Here is a 20,090-nt window from a genome sequence, read left to right as displayed (position 1 = left end):
AAATTAGAGCTCTAAAACTGGACCAATGTCCTCTGAATGAACATGTTAATATAAGACTTTCACTTGCCTTACTGCTTTTGTGATCTGAGGCACTCTGCTTGCATTTTAGTAGCTGCTTGTTGTGTCAAGCCCAGTTGTGACTGGATCATGCCACCTCTCCATTGTCTCCCAAGCCATGCTGCTAGGCTGCCAAACACTGCCTCATACTCTTTTTGTCTACAAAATGCTGTGAGATATATGTTATCACTGTACATGAAAGCCTGCATGTGTATCTTTATTTGCCTGTGGGAATGCATGGCTGCATTTGCCTCTGTGCACTTGCTATTCCTTTAGATAATAAAAGCCCTACCATGGAAGCGAATCTGAGGATTTTCATTGGTTGGATATGGGCTATGCAGGATTGGCTTGCACTCTGTCTCTGGCATGCCATTGGCTGATTCTGCTCTCCTCTGCTCACTGCCAGTTCCGTCAGGCAAGAACCCCACCAGACAGCCACTGACTTCTGAGGGAGACAGTTCTCTGCTGGCAGGTTTTCCTGAGGGGCTTACTGATCACTACTGCCTCTCCTCAGGGTTCATTGTAGGAAGTACCCCCACAAATAATGCTGCAGCGAAGCGAAAAGTGAAATGTGAGAGACATGTTATGAGACAAACAGTATCAGTTATTTCTCTTCAATTGACACAAAGGGAATGTTTATTCACAGCAGGGAGGGGCCAGTTCAACAGCAGCAGATAAACAGACTGACACAATACAATGTATCAAGCCCCCTTTCCACCTACAAATATCTTCAATTTTTCTATTCAAATTAGGCTACAGTGGGTTCATATGATAGAATAGGCTCTATTCTGTCCTATGGGTCCATAGGACACAATAGACTCCATTCTACCCTATCAACCCATAGAACAGAATGGACTCCTATGGGACCATTTGACAGATTGGAGTCCATTGTATCCTATGGGTCCACAGGATGGAATGGACTCCATTCTGTCCTATGGGCCCATAAGATACATTGGAGTCCGCTCTGTTCTATGGCCCCATGAGATGGAATGGACTCCTTTTCGCTTTCCCGCCACCTGCAAGCAGGAGGGAGTGAAAGGGAGGCTTGCACTGGCTCCCTGCCTCTTACAGACACCAGCAGAGTGGGTCTGCCTGTCAATGCTTGCTTTAAAAAGTGGGGAGCCATTGGAAGGCTCCCTTTTGTTCCCCCCTGCCTGCAAGTGGGAGGGAGTGAAAGGGAGGCTTCTAATGGCTGCCTACCTTCCTGTCTGCTTGTCTTCCTGTCATTTTTTTGTCTCCCTGTTTTCCTTCCTTCCTTTTATTTTCCTTTCTTTCACTCCTTTCTCCCCGACTTTTCCATAACTCTCTCTCCCTCCCTTCCTCTTATTCTTTTTCTGTCTCTGTCTTTTTCTTTAATTCTATCTTCGTTCTCATCTTTCTTTCTCTCATTCTTTCTCTGTATATGTCTTTCTGTCTTTTTATTTTATTCTGTCTACCTTCCTGCCTGCCTGCCACCTACACATTCATACCCCCACCCCCAATATTTTTCTAGGGCCCATTATATTTCTTCCTACAATGGGCTTTACTGCTAGTAAATATATAATTCTATAACAAGGGATGGGCTGGAAAGTAGGCTGAATGCTGGGATAGAACTCATGAGCTTTTCTACTCACTCTTGCCCAGCCCCCCTCCTTACTACAGACCCTGTCTCACACAGCAGGCCTTGACACACATGGTTTTTGTCCATGAAAGTCCCATGATCCCCAACATACCTTTTTGGGGTAGTCATGTGGAATTCTTCCTCCTTTTTTCATCAGCAGAAAAAATAGCTGGTTCTACACCAGCAAGTAATATAGAGCTTTTCTACACAAGAGCCCTTGCTCTGTGTTTTTTTAGATGTTGATCCACTAGCTGAATAACTACACTGAGTCCTGAGCTTCTACGTCTTCCCCCCATCCAGTTTTCCAGCTGCCACATCTATTTATTTTCTAAAAATGTGTCCCCCATTCAATTGGGTTTTCTGTATGAAGGTGTTGTCATTTTTAGTGGTGGCACAACATCACCTTTTTTCTTCTTTTTAAACACATGTGCATTGTATTGAGATTCTGCTAGAAGAAGGGTTAGGCCCTGTCCTCCTCCCAACTGTCCATGCATGAGAATTACCATATTATCCCTGTAGAGAAATGTGATCTACTCTAAGGTGCGCTCCAATATTTGGATATTTGAGACTGCAAACGGGTTTTATTTTTTTTCCTGTAGACAAATGGCAGGCCACTGGAGAGGAGGCAATTGCTCACCCATCAAGATAACTGTTTTCAAGTAGACAGTACTTAATGTACATCTATATAAATGCCTCAAGCAGGCCAAGAACAATTAAGGATGCTAGTGAACCATTCTGCAACTGTCCCCTCTCCACCAGAACTGAAAGTAGTTAAAAAAACAAAACTTTATTTGCCTTTCTCTCTGATGGGGATCCAAAGTAGCTTACGTCATTATCCTCTCCTCCATTTTTTTCTCACAGCAACCCTGTGAGGTAAATTAGGCTGAATGCAAGGTCCCCCAGTAAGCTTCCCTGGCAGAGCAGGGACCGGAATCCTGGTCTGACACTCTGATGACTACAACACACTGGGTCTCAGTGATAGCAAATACTCAAAAAACAACAACAAAATATCAAATTCCCATGAAAAGGATACAAGGCACAGACATGTCTGATACTGATATACCTCTACCAAGGAATTAAAAACAAAACAAAGAAATTGAAGTCTTGCCTATGCAAGGGGGAAAAATCCATGGGGGGAAATGCAGGAGTTGAGGCATACCAAGAGAGCCAGGTCCAAATGCAAAGACTGAAGGCTGAGTCTTTGGAAAGACCAATGAGCACTCCACTCCTGTGCCTTCTTATATATATTGCTTATTACAGTTTCTATAAAAGGAAAGCTGAAAGTACAAGGAAGCAAACGGCCATGGCAAATAAAATAAAATAAAACTGAGAGGGGAGGTAGAGAAAGAAAAAGGTACCAATTGCTGCAAGCATGTGGGAAGAGCAATGATGCCTTCTGTACCTCTTGTAATGTTATATATATATAAAAAAAGGCAAAGGTAGTGCAAGCACCAAGTCGTTACTGACACATGAGATGACATCACATCATGACATTTTCTTGGCAGACTTTTTACAGGTGGTTTTCCATTGCCTTCCCCAGTCATCTACACCTTACCCCCAGCAAGCTGGGTACTCATTTTACTGACCTCAGAAGGATGGAAGGCTGAGTCAACCTTGAGCCACCTACCTGGACCCAGCTTCCGCTGGGATCAAACTCAAGCTTGGACTGCAGTACTGCAGCTTACCACTCTGAGCCACAGGGGTCTTAGTGTTAAACTACTGCCATCAGGCAAATGATTTTTTAAAATTTAATACTTAAAATTTGCTGCCACAAGAGATGGAAATTCCTTATTACCAAGGGAGGGGGAATACAGGATAGGGCTGTCCCACATTCAAAAACAAGTTAGAGGAAAATTGGAGGAACCAACAAAAGTACTGGAAACGTTACATGTGAGAACAAATCTGACTAAGTATTGGTTGTGAGAAAAATCAGGGTCAAAATGGTCTCAAAAGAAAACCGGGATGTGTGTGTTTGGAGTAGAAACTAATGTGAGGTGAAAACTAATGGTTTAAGATTTTAATTGTTTTATCTGGTTATTTATGCCTTGAATTTTTTTTACATGTAAATGCATAACAAGATTAGTCAAATGACTTACTGACTAATGGTTGAGGAGAATGTGAGGAGGCCAGGAGATAAACCAAAGCAATTGCAGCCAGAACCTACACAATAATGCCTATAATATCAACAGATAACAAAGTTCCAAAATAGTCAGCAGTGCTAGTGCATATAGATTTCTTGTGCTTAGTTTGGCTATTATGAGGTACAGCTCACAAGCTGAGAACGTATTTTCTTGAACAGAAAAAAATGCCAGATGACATAGCTAGAGACATCAGCAGAGCATTAAATGAACTTAATGTGGCACTTTAAAATTCTTAAAGCTGCTTGTCTTTTCTTAAAAATACATCCACAACTAGATTTTTGTTATGAGCAAGTCACTGTTTTTCTAAGTGCAGTAGACATATAGGGGAATAAAGGGACGTCATTGATGTGATCAGAGTAGTTGACAACACTAGTTAACATAAAGTGACAACAGGGCTCACATATCATTTCCACAGAAAAGGTCAAGCCTTCCTAATGTAGAAGCTTCCCATCATATTATGAGTCCTAATGTGCAATCATGCTTGCAAGTAAAGCATCTAAAATAGGGAGCTGCATAAACTCCACCTGGTATACCTAAGGCAGCATTTTTTTTCTCAGTAGTAATAATGATTTTCTTGCAGCCCATGAGACATACAGCTAATTCACACTTGCAGTTTCCCAGTCCACCAATCCACCTTCAGATGAAGTGTGAACCCAGCTGCTCAGGAGTAATTGTCCCCTAATTCTTAGCAATTTGCACTTCATTAATGAAGTGAGAATTAACCCTTGCTACCACCATGCTGAACTGCATGCGGATCTGGCTCTTCTTCTGGTTCCTCTGGATCACTGAGGTGGAGCTAAGCTGGCCATTTTTGTATACATTGTTGTATGTTCTTTCAGAAGAAGCACAGAACAATCAAGAATGCTATAGAAAGGATACTAGCAGTATTCTACAGTGAATGAATGTATGCACAAACAGGGTACACAAGGAAGGAATGTTTAGTGTTTAGGGATGAGAGAAATGCTTCCTGACAAGGTATTAAATGTGCTCATTTCTCTCAGGCAGGTAAAAAGGTAAATGTAGTCCCCTGTGCAAGCACCAGTCGTTTCCGACTCTGGGGTGATGTTGTTTTCACGATGTTTTCACGGCAGACTTTTTACGGGGTGGTTTGCCATTTCCTTTCCCAGCCATCTACACTCTCCCTCCAGCAAGCTGGGTACTCATTTTACCGACCTTGGAAGGATGGAAGGCTGAGTCAACCTGGAGCCAGCTACCTGAACCCAGCTTCCACTGGGATCGAACTCAGGTTGTGAGCAGGTTGCTCAGACTGCAGTACTGCAGCTTTACCATTCTGCGCCACAGGGCTCTTACCTCAGGCAGGTAGTCCTCAGATAATATGCATCTGACAAATGAACAGAACTGTTAGTATATGGTCGTTCTGTTCCCACAGTATAATCCTCAAGACTGATAGGATGGTGATCAGATTCAGCAGGCAGGACAGAAGGAAGGTAAGCACAATACAAGGGGGCATGAAGGACATTCTATTTTAAATCCTTTTATCTGTCCCCTGACTCTAGCTTCATTTATTATTTATTTCATTATACCCCATCTTTCTCCCCAATGGGGAACCAAAGCAGGTAACATCATTCTCTTGGTCTCAACTTACTCTCACAATAGCCCTACAAGGTAGATTAGACTGAGAGAACATCTAGCTCAAGGTCACTTAGCAAGCTTCCATGGCAGAGCAAGGATCTGAACCTGGGTCTCTCAGATCCTAGTCTGACACTATAACCACTATACTACATTGTTTCTCAGCTTTTCCTTCTATCCTCACCATGGCAGTCTCTCCTGAGAAAAGTCTGGCCAAGTTTCAAAAGCTGTATGGTAGCAAGTTGCTCAGGTGAGTTGTGTGGTAGCTACTTGCAGGCCCAGCCAAATTACATAAGTTGTGTGGAGGTGCTTCTGGACCCTGGCAACTTGTGTAGCATCAAGTCCTCTAGTAGCCACTGCTACACCTGGGCTAGCTGCCCAAACTGCATGGAAGCAACTTACCCAGTGGTTGCTATGGGCCTGACCTCAATGAGGTCTCTCTTGGGCAGGGTGGAAGGCAGCAGGAATGAACTTGGTGGCCAAAATAGCTCTGGAAAGCACTCCCACCTTTTATTGACAGAAACTAAGGTTCAAAGGCTGTCAGTAGTACTGTGGTTGCCTAGCAACTTTCACAATGGCTGCAGATATATCCGTACAGACATTGTTTCTGCTACTTTGAGAGGGCTAACCCCCGCAATTTTAATTTTTTTTAGATTTCAGATTTTTCTGCAAATCCAGTACTTTCCCCAGGTTTGTTGATATATCTGTCTTGTCTGTTTATGGCTCCAGTCCATGGATTTAAGTATCTACATATGGGGCTATGCTGGGGGAATAGATAAACTGATTTTGTGGATTCAGCATGGAAAATTGCTGCATATAATAATTTACTACTATTATTTAATGATAGGTCATCATTCAGTAGGCTGTGTGTTGACACCTGCCAATTTTTATAAGGGTAGGAGCCTTTAAAATTAACTTGCATCTCTGCAATCAGCTATTTTTAAAGCTTTGCATGTATGCCTTCTTTGCAGTTAAAAATGGTCTCTTTAAGTATGAAGCAAGAAGTGAAGACTGGGTTCCATTGGCTGGGCAGGAGATTAAGAGAATATTATTGTCTTATCTGTTGAGGGGTTGCTTTTGACGTTAACTTAAGAAGAATGATTTGTGGAAAATAAGCCTTCTATGAAATAGCTGCTATGTTGAAACAACAAACATGGTATCAAAGCAGTGGCCACACCCCTGCTTTCTATTAAATTTGTAGCCTTCAAGAAGTAATTTGGTTCAATCCAGTCCAGCATTTAGCTTCCGGTAATGGCCACTTGCATGCCTCTATGCAGCTTACAAGCAGGGTATAAAACTATTATGCTCCAAAGCAGTACAGCTTATACTGTGACAATGGAAAAGCCTAGCAGAACTGGCTGTGAGTTTTCTTTTATTCCTCCAGAGCATCTCATAATTAAGAGGCAGAGAGAGAAGGTATGTGTGTTATGTGTAACTGTGCAAGTGCAGGAGAGAGAGGAAGCTTTCTGGCTATTTTCTAGAAAGCCTTCTAGTTGCTAAGTGTATTGATTTTATAATACTTAAAATGTGTGCTTTCATCTGTAGTCTTTGGCTTGGCTCACTTTCTTAAGGTATCTACTTGGCATAATGATTACTTCCTGATTTTCAGTTGTGGCAAAGTTGCAGTCTAGATTATGGTAGATTGATCTATGGTGGCCAGATATCATATGGATGGTATTGTTGGTGAGCAGAATATTTTCTGTAGGTTCTGCCTCCAGACCTACCAGATGTTCTCTCTCTTCACCTTTGACTAGGAGTGGCAACTGGCATGGAGGAAAAAAAAATATCCTGTCCCTTCAACAGAGGTAGAAATAGCAAGAGTTTAGTAGCACCTTAAAGACTAACACAATATGTGGCAGGGTATGGGCTTCCATAAGTCATTGCTCACTTCTTCAGATACTTCAGCAGCCACATTTTAAAGTCCTTAATGTGCTACTGGACTCTTGCTATTTCCTACTGCTGCAAGCAGACTAACACATCTACTCATCTTGATCTTTAACAGAGGCTTAGTTTGTAGAAATGGACATTTGAAGCTTTTTAATGGCATGGAGATAAATAACATCTCCTAGTAGGTAACATCCAATTAAGTATCTGTTAAAGGAACAGGACATTTTCCTGCAGGCCTGTTGGCAACTCTACCCTTGACCAGTACATAATCATACTTAAAGTTCAAGAATCTTTGTAGTTGGGTAATATTTTTGAGTATGGCATTTTTCCACTTTGCTGTTTGATATCATATTGCATGAATTTTGAACTGTAGGTACACTAAGAAATCTTCTCTATAATAAAGGCCCTGTGGGGTGGCCAAATGCAAGTCTCTCATTGGCTGAGGGGTGTGTATCAACCACTAGCCCATCAACCAGCATTCAAGGTCTGTTGTGTTCCAGTGGCTGAGCAGTGAGGCATCGCTTCACAGAGGAGAGAAAGAAAGCCCTCCCTTGATTGGCTGACGGAGGGAAGAGGGAAACTGCCACAGAAAGCGTTCCCTTGATTAGCAGTGCTTCGCAGAGGAGATAAAAAAGCCTTTCCTCAATTGTCTGAGGGAGGAAACACACAGAAAAGTCTTCCCTCAATTGGCTGAGGGCTCCTCCCCCTCCTCTGAGGAAGCAAACAGCCTGAGAGACATAGATAAAATGCCATCCCTTCCCAGAAGAACAATAATGTTTTATTCTGGGAGGGGGGGGAAAGAGATTTCCTATCTTAGGCCTGGCAGCACCCTCTGGGTGACTTCATGCCTTCTTACTGGCATGACTTAACTAGGCCTGCTTACTTTTGTTTAGCAACAGCCCCCTTATGACAGCCACTATGACATGGCAGCTAGCACTTCAGAGCAGACCACCCACATATCTTTAGCCTAATCTACTTCACAGGGTTGTTATGCTGATCAAAAACGGGGAAGAAAATGATGTAAGCTGCTTTGGTTCCCACTGTGGAGAAAGACTGTCCTTTTCCTAGGTGGAGGCTGCAGGGAGCAGGGAAGAGATGGAAAGCTGAAGTCAGAGGGGCAGATACAGGTAGATTGAAGGTTGGCTGGGAAGGACAGATAGTTGCCAACTACAGGTTGGGAAATTCCCGGAGATTTGAGGAGTGGAGCCTGTAGAGGGTGGGGTTTGAGGAACAATGAGAACTCAGACAAGTTCAATGCCAAAGGCTCCACCATCCAAACCAGCCATTTCTGGCTTCCTAGGGAGCCACTGTTGTCCATCTCCATGTTAGGCCTGGTGATCACTCAGAATTACAGCTGCTGTTCAGATGGGCAGATATCAGTTCCCCTGGAGAAATGGTAAACTCTGAGTCATTATACCCTGCTGAAGACACCCCACCCCCCCATGACTGATGTGGCAGTGAGCACTTTGGAGCAGGGTCTGCCAGACCCAGGTTCTTGCTGAGGAAGCTGAGTGATTTTGGACCAGTCACTTTTAGCCTAACCTGCCTCACAAGCAGATTAAAAGGGGGAGAAGACAGTGATGTAAGCTGCTTTGTCCCCACTGTGAAGAAACATTGTAGTTTTCCTCGGTAGAGGGGAAAACAGATGGAAAACCATCTACATCCATCTCTTTTGTCCCAACGCTTCTTTCTCAATCTCCTCTTCTCTGATAACCTACCCCTATTACACTCACCCATATCCAATTTCTAGCGCCCATTGTATTTCTCTTCACAACAGGAATTACTTGTATTCTCAGTTTACACAATTCCTATTGACTTTGTAACTTTTCCTTATACTTGAACTATTTTTGCACTTCTGTGTTATAATAACCAGGGAGAAAGGGAATACATACAGCAAACAAATGGAAATCAACAGAATTAAAGGAAGCATAAATAAACAATTTCTCAAAGGAAGTAGAAATAAACAGTTGTCTGAGAGGTATAATAAATAAAAAGATGCCACTGATTACATTTCAAACAAATAGCCTATCATTACTTATTACTAGTATTTGCATACCTGCAGAGACACGTGGGCAGTCTGGTAACATGGACTCAACTGATGTATCCAGTGGTTCTGAACTCGATACCCAGTTACAACAATTCTGTAAATTTAAGGAAGACAACTTTTAATCAACAGCAAGATTACAGCTCACGTTAAGGGCAAAAGCACCCACCAGCAGCAATATATTTACACAGAGCATTGCCAGTCCCCCAGCAGGGGATCTTTGGTTGCTCCTCTTGTTTCCTGCCAAAGCTCAAAGTGGCAGTAGGTGAAAAAAAAATTAAATGGCCAGGGACCAATGGTAGGACAAAATTTCCATAAGTGATCTCATGACTCTGCAGGAATTTCAGGAAAGTCAATGGAAAACCATAGATTTTTTGGCTATTCCTAGAGATGTGGCATCACTTCCAGGGAAACCCCAGAAGTGGTCAGTCATCTCTAGAACTGCTGAAAACTCTGTTTTTATCACAGTTTCCAGAAATTCCTAGGGAGATGTGACATCATTCCTGGGGGGGTTTTGGAAGTGACATCCTGCCACTGACCTGCCAGCCGTTTTAAACATTTCTGGCAGTTTCTAGATAGGTGTCACTAGCAAGTTTTCCCCAGAAGCAATGTCACAGTCATTCCCTATGTCCCTGCTCCTCTGGACTCCCATCATGCCCTATAACCCAACACAAAAGTGCTTCTAAAAATATTCATCTGCAGTACAGATGAAAATGGTTGCACTTACCTGTAACTGCTGTTCATCAACTGGTCTTCTATGCAATCACTCATGGGATTGTGCTTGCACAAGCCTGCCTTGGAGATCTTTTTCAAAGCTCTTTAAAAGAGTAGGAGCATTCTCCCCCTCTTCTCATGGTCTGGTTCCTTCCCACACAGCCAACATGTGATGTGATGGTGTGGGGAAAGCATTCCTTCCCTCAGTCCTTTCATTGCTGCCATGGAAGAACCCTGTGAACACAAGGATTCCACAGCAGGGAAAGGAGGGGGGATGTGTACCTGCACAGAAGACCCCTTGATGAATAGGTAAGTGCAACTCTGTTTCATCTTTGTGGTTTCTATGTAATCCCACATGGGAGAATAGTAAGCTCACTTCCTGAAAGGAAGGGGGCATGGGATCCTCAGTAATACAAGAACTGAAGAACCACTTTCTCCACAGTTACATTTTGTCTTTAGTTTACATTGACCGTGTAATACTTGATGAATGTTGATTAGGAATACCAGGTGATTGCCTTGTAGATGCTGTCCAAGGGGACATTGCTGAGGAATGCTGCAGAAGACAAATGAGACTTGGCCAAGTGGGCTCTGAGGTGAAGCTAACAGTTAACTTGGAGTCAGAGTAGGTAATTGTATGCAGTCATCACCCAGTGTGATATGGTTTGGGATGAGGCTGCCTTGGCCTTTGTGAGGGCCAGCAAAACAAACAGCAGGTTGTCCTCCTTCTGCAGAGATGCAGTATGTCTAAATCAAGGATGTCAAACTCATTTGTTACGGGGGCCAGACCTGCTATAAATGGGACATTGTCAGGCAGACGATGTGTGTGGGACATTGTCAGGCAGACGATGTGTGTCATAAAATGTAATGCCAGGTAGCAGATACATTCCATTGGAGACCCACATTAGGAGGGATGTGTGTGTTAAAACTAATATTTCTCTGCAAAACTCAAGTTCATAGAGTTTGTAGAACTTTATATTTTATCTGTGTTGGTCCCAAATCTTTTCCCCAGCCTTAAAAGATTCCTGCCTAAAATGGAAAAGGGGCAAGAGAACTGAGGTAGTGAAGGTGGTTCATTAACAAAGCACATGACAGGCAGGAAAACAGCCCCAACAGCTCCATGACTAGGCTAGCTAGAACCCCTTCCTGCTCTGTTACTAGGCTAGCTAGAAATCATTTGGTGGCTGTTCTGTGTGTGTGTGCACAATCCCAAGTGGGTCTAAGTGATTAAGGTATGGTAAAAATCCAATCACCCATATAGGGATACACATTGCAGCCTTTCAGGTGTAAGTGGGTGAATAGTGCAGACCAGGGCTTTTTTGTAGAAAAAACCCAGCAGGAACTTATTTGCTTATTAGGCTACACCCTCTAATATCACCATTGTTTCAAACAAGGCTTTTCTTTGTAGAAAAAGCCCAACATGAACTTATTTGCATATTAGGCCACATTTCCTAACACCAAGCTAGCCAGAACTATGTTTCTGCTCAAAAAAAAGCCCTGCTGTAGACATGCACTTGGTGAACACCCTGGGGGCAGTGGCCAGACCAAAAAGGAGGGCAGCATACTGACAGCAGTTCTGGCCACATTGGAAATGAAGGAACTTTCTGGACCTGGAATGAATGGCAATGTGGAAAGAAGCATCTTTAAGGCACATAACAGCAAACCAATAGTGAGGGTGGAGTAGGCCAAAAACGTCCAACAGTGAGGTCATGTGAAACTTAGAACCACAAGGAATTTGTTGAGAGCTCTTAAATCCAAGATAGCCACCATCCTTCTTATCAACTAGGAAAGAACAAGAGTAAAAACTAGTATTGGTTTCAACCAATGGAACAGGCTCAATGACCCCTTAACTGAAAAGTTGGAACAACTCCTGCTATAACTCAGGAGGGAGTATGGTGAAGGAAGAAACAGGGGGATGACCAAAAGTAAACATGGAACTGCAGGAAATATCCTTGCTCAACAATGCTGAGATCCCAAGCATTAGAAGTAACTGACCCCCAAATAGAGAGATAGTGAGATAGTGAAACAGTAGTCAGGATTAGGGTTTTCCCCTGCCAGAAGCCTTCTGGGGTGACACAAGGCCCTGCTTGGAGTGCAGATGACCCTACTGCTTCTTGCCCTGAGGGTGCTGGAATGAGGAGTGTAGGGAAGAATCACAGTAGAGTGGGTGGTTCTGATAGGATTGAGAAGATTGTGAGTGGGTTGCATGCTGTGGAAAGTAATGGGGTTTGAAGGTCTTAGTAGATGGACCAGTGACATAAAGAAATCTTGTGGTGATCTTATTCTTTTGCATATGGTCTAAAGCACTATCCATATTGGAAACTGAAAAAGTTCCTTCCATCAAAGGGAAGATCTTCAATTCTTGCCTTAGTGTCATTGGGAAGGGCAGTGCATGGAATCTAAAAGTGGTGTTACAGGACTATAGTGGAGGTGATGGACTTACTGCATGAGTTTCAACATGTTGTGTTGCATTCAGTTGCTGCTTCCCAAGTTTAAACTCCTCCATCCACAAACTTTAGCCATGGCTTTATGTTTTTCCAAGAGGGAGTAAATGTAAGTAGCCATTTGATCCTGTATGAACATTTGGTAGCAACCCATAACCGCATTGAAGTTTGCCATGTGCAGAGTTAAGGTTGACAATGTGTAGATTAAAGACTATCAAACTTGCATCCTTCCCAGTCGAATACTGAGGCCAGAATTTTGTTTAGCTGGGATGACCTCTGTCACAATTGAGTTAGCAGTGGGGTGAGCAAAAAGAAAGTCACAGTAGTTTCCCAAGACCTTATACATGTTGTCAGTCTTCTTGATTGTGGGTGTAACTGATGGTGGCTTAGGCCAGATGGGTTCGGCTATATTCAGTAATCCCTGAAGCACTGGAACATAAGAGAAGCCATGTTGGATCAGGCCAATGGCCCATCCAGTCCAACTCTCTGTATCACACAGTGGCCAAAAATTTATATATACACACACACACACACACACACACACTGTGGTTAATAGCCACTTATGGACCTCTGCTCCATATTTTTATCTAACCCCCTCTTGAAGCTGGCTATGCTTGTAGCCGCCACCACCTCCTGTGGCAGTGAATTCCACATGTTAATCACTCTTTGGGTGAAGAAGTACCTCCTTTTATCCATTCTAACCCAACTACTCAGCAATTTCATTGAATGCCCACGAGGAAAGGCAATCAAGCTCACGTTGGGCGGATTGAGAGCCTTCAGGAAAGGGTCAGAAGTAATGTTCTGAGTACTTCACATCAAGGTTCAGGGACGTAGCCATTTGAATCAACTGTCTGGAATATAGGCAGAGATCATTCGTTGGAGAAATAGGAGGTGGGTCCTTGATGCATTCATTGGACAATGGTTCCAAAGGGATGTTGGAACTGCTTAAGGATGGGGGTTTCTCTTCGTCTGATTCCAAAGGGCCTGGATCCATGGCAAGCAGTGCCAACAGCAGAGCAGAACAGTGCTGGGATCTCAGTTCCACAGTGGGTGGTAATTGCTGATCTCACTGCATAGGCCAGTACATGAGTGGTGGAACATACTGGAAGCATTGTGGAGAAGGCAGTCCTCAATACCACGGTGCTGAGGAGTCATCAGAGGACCTGTGATGCCACTTAGCTGGGAGAGTTCTAGCCACAGAAAGGGACTGCAGAGGGACCTCAATGGCTTTGTCATCAAAGGAAGAAGGGAGGGATCCTCTTGGGGAGGATGTCTGGGATTGCCAGGTGGGGGATGGATCCACTCCCACTTGAATAGAGGAAGAATGAAAAGTCTTATGCTTGGAATTCAACTTTTTCTTCTGTGGGGGTAGTTCTGAGGAATTATGGAACACCAAGGATTTATTTGAAGCCAATAGTAGGTCCAGTTCTAATAAGGATCCTAATGGCACTGATGCTGAAAGGGGTATGGGCCCTATGCTCCAGTTCTAACTCCTAAGAAGGTGTCTGATCTTTGCCTGGAGCCACCAAAGCCTCTTCCCAAAGGACAGCTCTTAGCTTCAAAGCCCAATCCAGACAAGTTTTTGGGTGAACTGCTTGAAAATCAGGCAAGCAAAGAAAATGTGGATTTCACCTAGGCATGGTCAACCAACTGAGCCATTTTCAGGCTGAATTCAGTGTATTTCTTGAACAGAGCCATAACTTGGGGGGGGGGGGGGGATAAAGTCCTCTCCCCCTTCCTTTAGAAGCAGAGAGGAGTGATCAAGGAGTAAGAAAAAAAAGTAGAAAGAGGAGGAATAAAAAGAAAAAAAGCTAAGAAGCCGAAGAGAACAAAACTTCTGCAGCAAAGAAAAGAACTCAGGGAAGGAGAACTTGCCCTGCCCCATCACTGACTGGGCAGGAAGGAATCAGCTCATGAAGGAAGGGGCAGAGCACTCTGAATCTTCTAGAGGGCTTTGGAAAAGTCTCCATGACAGGCCTGTGCAAGCACGATCCCACATGGGACTGCACAGAAGCCACAAAGATGAACTGTGCAATTCTAAGGACACAACAGCAAGCCTCATTGAATTGATCCAATTAAAGTTTTGTGCAGACCTGCTTAAAGTTGTTCTTGAAAAATGGTACAGTTCTCTCAAAAAACCCTTTGTGGTTTCAGAGTCAATTTAAGCCACAGAAGATGCCCTAGCATCATTCATGAGTGAAGGGAGGAGGCACATAGTTCCTCAGAAGTTAGGTACCCAAGCATATCAGTGTTTTGCCATTGAAACTAGAACAAGTACATTAGTTCAAGCTGCAAATGCCATTTTTGCAAAGATTTAAATATTTTACTGAAGTGGTCTCATGCACAAATAGTTTATTAGTCATAGCCCATATAAATATCATAACTAAGAACAAAAGAAAAAGAGAGGATAAAGTTATTTTTTTGACAATACACAGGATACTAAATGTGTGCCAGCTTTTGTTCCAAAGTACTCCAAAGTGAAAGTTAGCACAGTTTTCCTTTTACTTGATTTTTTCTTTCCTCTACTTCATTTGCATTATTTTATTTACTGTTTAAAATACTTTTATGCCCCCTCTCCACCTGATCAGGGTCTACAATGAAGATAAAAACATTAAAACATTTGAGCAACTAAAAATCCAGTTAAAATTATATAACAATTCAATTGAAAACACATAGTCCACATTTCTCACTGGGACTCAAGGCAGGGCTCCCTATATTGTTAGTGAAAGAACAGATTTAAAGCTGCTAGCGTAGAAAATTGCAATTTTACAGATTAATTCTGAGAAGAGAAAAGGTAAATGTCACTATCTGTGGAGGTGTGCTGTGTGTTTACATTACTTTTTTCAGCCTACTTCTTTGGATAAGTAGTGCTAATTATGTTCTGTTTTACTTTCCAACAAATTCAAAATTTATGTTTTAAAATGTTAAGAATGCTTCTAAAACTGTTATGCACTTATTTCATTTAAAAATATCCATCATGTATTAAAATTATCTACACAGCTTTTGTTAAAATATTAATAAAGTAGTTCATTGTTCCCCCCAAATTAAATACCTACATTAAGGGTGGGGAGAGCAATTTCTAATCTTCCCCTCCATAAATAAATACATTTTAAAAATCTCATTAATCATTGCTTCAAAATGGGTGATTGTTCTTCTGGCAAACAAACATGTATTGTGTATTTTTAGATGCTTGCTGCCCTAGTTGTGCACCATGGAATCCATCCTCACTGTGGAAAGATCCTTGACTGGTAGATCAAGTATCTTATTGTAGTTCCTTAATTCATTCTGTCTGGAAGAAGATGTCAGCTGTGTTGCAGTGAGGAGAGAATTTCAAAGGCTCCAGTCCCCACCAATAAAAGCAGAGGAATGGCTTTTGAATAGATTTGTCAAGGCAACCCTACTGTTCTGGGACCAGGGAGAGCAGGAAGAACATAAAGGAAGGGTTGCTGTATGAGATTAGAAAGTGAAGTTCACAAAGCATGGCGGATTTTTGTAAGAAACTGTAGATCAGTAAAACCATTGAACTGTATGAAAAGCCATGAAAACATTTTAAAATATTACCGACTAGTGTATTTGTTATCTTTTTACTAAAATAGTTGATATGGTCGTATTTCTATATTTCAGACAAAGGGTTTAAGATGCATGTTTTATAATTTGCATGCCAGATTTTAATTAATAGCTGAATGCGGAATTGTAACATGGTGGCAAATTACAAAAGCCAGTGGAATTTTTATGAAGTATTATGTTCATTTGATATAGGTAAAATTAATATTACTACTGATGAAGCATTACATCAGAGAATTTGAGATAATACAGAAGATTTGCACACAATTAACTAGTTTTATATACATGTGCCACTTGCCTGTAAGAACTAAGTATTCTCAAATGCAGGGTGAAGATATGAAAAGGGAAGATTTTTTTATCAGTCATCACAGTGCCTAATAAATTCAAAAATTATGACTTCTATTGGCACTAAAAATAGGCAGCCAATGATACGAGGTGGATAGTTGCAATGAAAAATTGCTATTTTAACAATTCATTCTTTCAATGACAGCAATTAGCACTACACACACAAAGCCATCGAGAGAAGATTTTTAATTATTATTCATTCTACCATTAGAACTAAGCCCAATGAAGTAAAAATCTACTCAGGTGACATGATGCTGTCTTAGTAACAATCACCTAAAATTCACATAGTGTAAAAATAACTGCTTAGATGAGGTTTTTTAACATCCCATCCACATTTTAATTCTCTTGCCATTATTCTTATTCTTTAAGACCTACTTTCTGAGAATGAAATCAAAGATAATGAACTTGTCATGTTTCAACATTTTTGAAGAACAATTAGTTATCAGATTCAAAATAAGGGCTTAATTTTTTTCATAGTGACGTGTTTTATGTTCTGATTTCTCTTAAAGAAATGCTGACTTTCCTGATAAAGTCCTTAGGGGTTACTATTTTTTATATATTTTAGGTCAGAGCTGACGATCTATTATCCCAGGTAATTCTCTATTGCCATTAGGCATGGCCTATAAAACTACAAGGTTAAGTCAAAAATAGTAGATCTACAAATATAACTAAATTCACAAGAAAGTGCTATCATGTTGAAAGTATTGGAATTACCACTGGACATTGTCAACATATTACTATTGTTTCCAAATTTCAAAACAGAGGACAAAAAAATGAAACTGGAAAACTATTACTTTATTTTACTGGAAAAAATACCATTCCTTATCTTATGAATTCTGTTAGTTTTTATGTCAGCATTGCCATAATTAAAAGTTAAAATGGACATTTCAAAAAGTTTATGCAAGTGTCTTGCTAGTGTCTAACTGAGATACACAAAGTTCTCAAACTGGCTTTTATGTATGAAGTAGGGTCGAAGAAGTTACAAGTCCTATTAGGCACATGGAGGAAGAATTATGATTCTTTTATAGTAGTTTTTGTCTATGAATTTGTCTATGAATCCATGAAACCTGGGACCTCTTACCAGTTCTGGAAATCTAAACCACTCAATTCATTCAGCTTTTTAACAAAACCTCTAATCTGGCGATCCTTTTGTAACACAACAGGTTGTGTCCAGGTATTTGCAGCAAAAAACTGCTATAAAAATGGTCAGTGATAGCAGCACATCACCTGTTGAGAGCCAGTTTGGTGTAGTAGTTAAGTGTGTGGACTCTTATCTGGGAGAACCGGGTTTGATTCCCCACTCATTCACTTGCAGCTGCTGGAATGGCCTTGAATCAGTCATAGCTTTCACAGGAGTTGTCCTTGAAAGGGCAGCTGCTGTAAAAGCTCTCTCAGCCCCACCTATCTCACAGGGTGTCTGTTGTGTGTGTGTGTGGGGGGGGGGAGGTAGAGGAGATTGTGACCGCTCTGAGATTCAGAGTATAGGGTGGGATATAAATCCAATATCTTCTTCTTCTTCTTGGAGGATAGAGGAACAGGATAATTGGGCTTAATGTCTTCTTTTGTAAAACAATTACACCTGATATTGCAGGATGGTTGATGCCATTTGAGCTGAAAATGCCAGCCACATGAACAGTAAAAACACATGTAGTCCTGGTTCATAGAGACTATACATTTATTTACAGTAAAACTGCACCTCTGTTCAAAGAACCATAAAGAACATACATTTCTTTCCTTTTAGTGATAGCAGGGACCAAGGAGCCTTGAAGTGACCCCACTAAAAGTATCAAGCTATTTTCCTTATTCACAAGTCTACACCAATACACCTGCTACATAATGAAATGGCAATCATGGCATTAGACTGTAGACTTAATTTTAAAACTGCCTCTAACACACGAACAAGTAAATATTATGACAAAAAGCAGCATAACAGTGCAGTCTTAAATAGTTACATCCTTTTATGTTCAGTGAAGTCAAAGACCTTCAAATGGGATTAACTCCACACAGGATTGCACTGTAAAACATAGGGGAAATGGAAGTTGTCAATTCATGAACTTGCAGACATTTTAAGCCCTCAGATCTAATCTTACCTCACGCATCCACTCCCGAATAGTTTTGCCAGCTTCCTGATGCCACACATTGTGAACGGAATCTGTTAATGCAACAGCTGTAACTTTGTTTCTTACTTCTGCCTCTCGTTGAATCATCTGAGGAAAACACAAATCCAAAAAAAGGAACTTTTTAAAATGCAAACATTTCTAAATCTGAATTCACTGAACTGCTCAGCCTTTTTTCAGTGTGCATGGGCCCTGACACTTCAAGGATTTAAAGTAATAGTAGGAAAGTGGAATATTCCCTGGGGACATCTTTTATAAGGTTTTTCACAAATTCTTATGTCTGTGCTTCAGGTCAAACTGGCCCCCAGGGCTAATTATAAGGTATGTCATGTCCATAATCAATTAACTTTCAGTAGCTTGCATTATCAGGAACCCTACATACGCTTCCACTTTATATGGAATATAATAACCACACTGCACTTTTGATCTGGAATTCTTTATTTTTTTACACCCATATAATCACTATTATCAAATGTGCTTCCAATTTACAATTGGTTTCTTGAATTTATTACTTAAGAACAATCTAATGAAATTAGAAAAACAAATCACCAATCAAGCAATAAGGGCAGGCACCAGATAATAGATAAAGAGTAAAAAAATGAAAACCTTGTTGAATACTCTGTTGAAATAATGAATAAAATAAAAGACATTAAAAGCAAGAATATTTACAACATAAATCCTTGGGGAAATTGTACAAAACACTCTTGCTTTGCACTTTTTCAATGTTTATTGAATGTGCTATGAAGGCTAACTCAGCATTTCCAAATCACTATATTTTGTTGTGTATGACTACTCTTAAGACCTTTAAAATCAATTTAACACTGTAGCTAAACAGAACACAAACATCATCACTATAATGCTAAGTAAACATAGGTATTTTCATGTCACATCAGAGCAATGGCCCATTTATCTAAACGAGAATCCTTGTGATTATAAACAAAGGGTGAGTTTACACAATCAATATATGTGGCTAGATATTTGTGGCAATTACCTGGTTTTTGAAACAGAATCTGTAGGTTCTGTTTTGTCTCCGAATGAGAACATGTGGGTCATGTTCTGACACTGGGTAATGCTTGTATGAGATTACTAGGTACTTAGTGTTGATATAGTAGAGTACCATTTGACAGAATATATTAGCCAGCACAGAAAAAAAAGAAACAGACCAGTATTCTGTCACTAACATAAACTACTTTTTCATATTAGGCCAAAGGCCCATCTAATCAAATTCTTTCCAACACTGTCCACCCTAATGGTTTGGAGGAGCTCCCACTGGAGATAATGTCAAAAGGATTCACAATGGACTGCCATGACTTAAACACCAGTGGATTGTAAGCAGTTTTCATCTAAAGAAAAGGGAATCCTACATACTCAACAACCTAAATACTCTTAAATGTTTCTATTATAACCTTTTCTGTAGAGAGAATTGGTTTCTTGACAAGACACTTGGCAATGGAACATGTACAAAAATTTGCTACTACTTTTTGAAGTCTGGTGTAGTGGTTAAGTGTGCAGACTCTTATCTGGGAGAATTGGACTTGATTCCCCACTCCACCACTTGCAGCTGCTGGAATGGCCTTGGGTCAGCTCTTT

General features: G+C 41.1%; 1 protein-coding gene across 4 annotated transcripts in view; it reads right to left on the bottom strand.

The window, feature by feature from the left end:
- ARB2A (ARB2 cotranscriptional regulator A) overlaps window positions 1-20,090 on the bottom strand; it is a 485,440-nt gene that overhangs the window by 122,113 nt on the left and 343,237 nt on the right. For 3 of the 4 annotated variants that reach the window (XM_060235692.1, XM_060235691.1, XM_060235694.1), the window contains 2 exons: window positions 18,474-18,590; window positions 9,332-9,416 (listed from right to left, as the gene is read on the bottom strand). In XM_060235692.1, the coding sequence (XP_060091675.1) occupies window positions 9,332-9,416; window positions 18,474-18,590 (202 nt within the window). The remainder of the gene's footprint in view (window positions 1-9,331; window positions 9,417-18,473; window positions 18,591-20,090) is intronic. The other variant, XM_060235693.1, reaches the window with a different exon arrangement.

Source organism: Heteronotia binoei, chromosome 4 (genome assembly GCF_032191835.1).
Source record: "Heteronotia binoei isolate CCM8104 ecotype False Entrance Well chromosome 4, APGP_CSIRO_Hbin_v1, whole genome shotgun sequence".
NCBI lineage: Eukaryota > Metazoa > Chordata > Lepidosauria > Squamata > Gekkonidae > Heteronotia > Heteronotia binoei.
The sequence above is the reverse complement of the archived record's forward strand: the minus strand, read 5'-3'. Positions and strand labels throughout refer to the sequence as shown.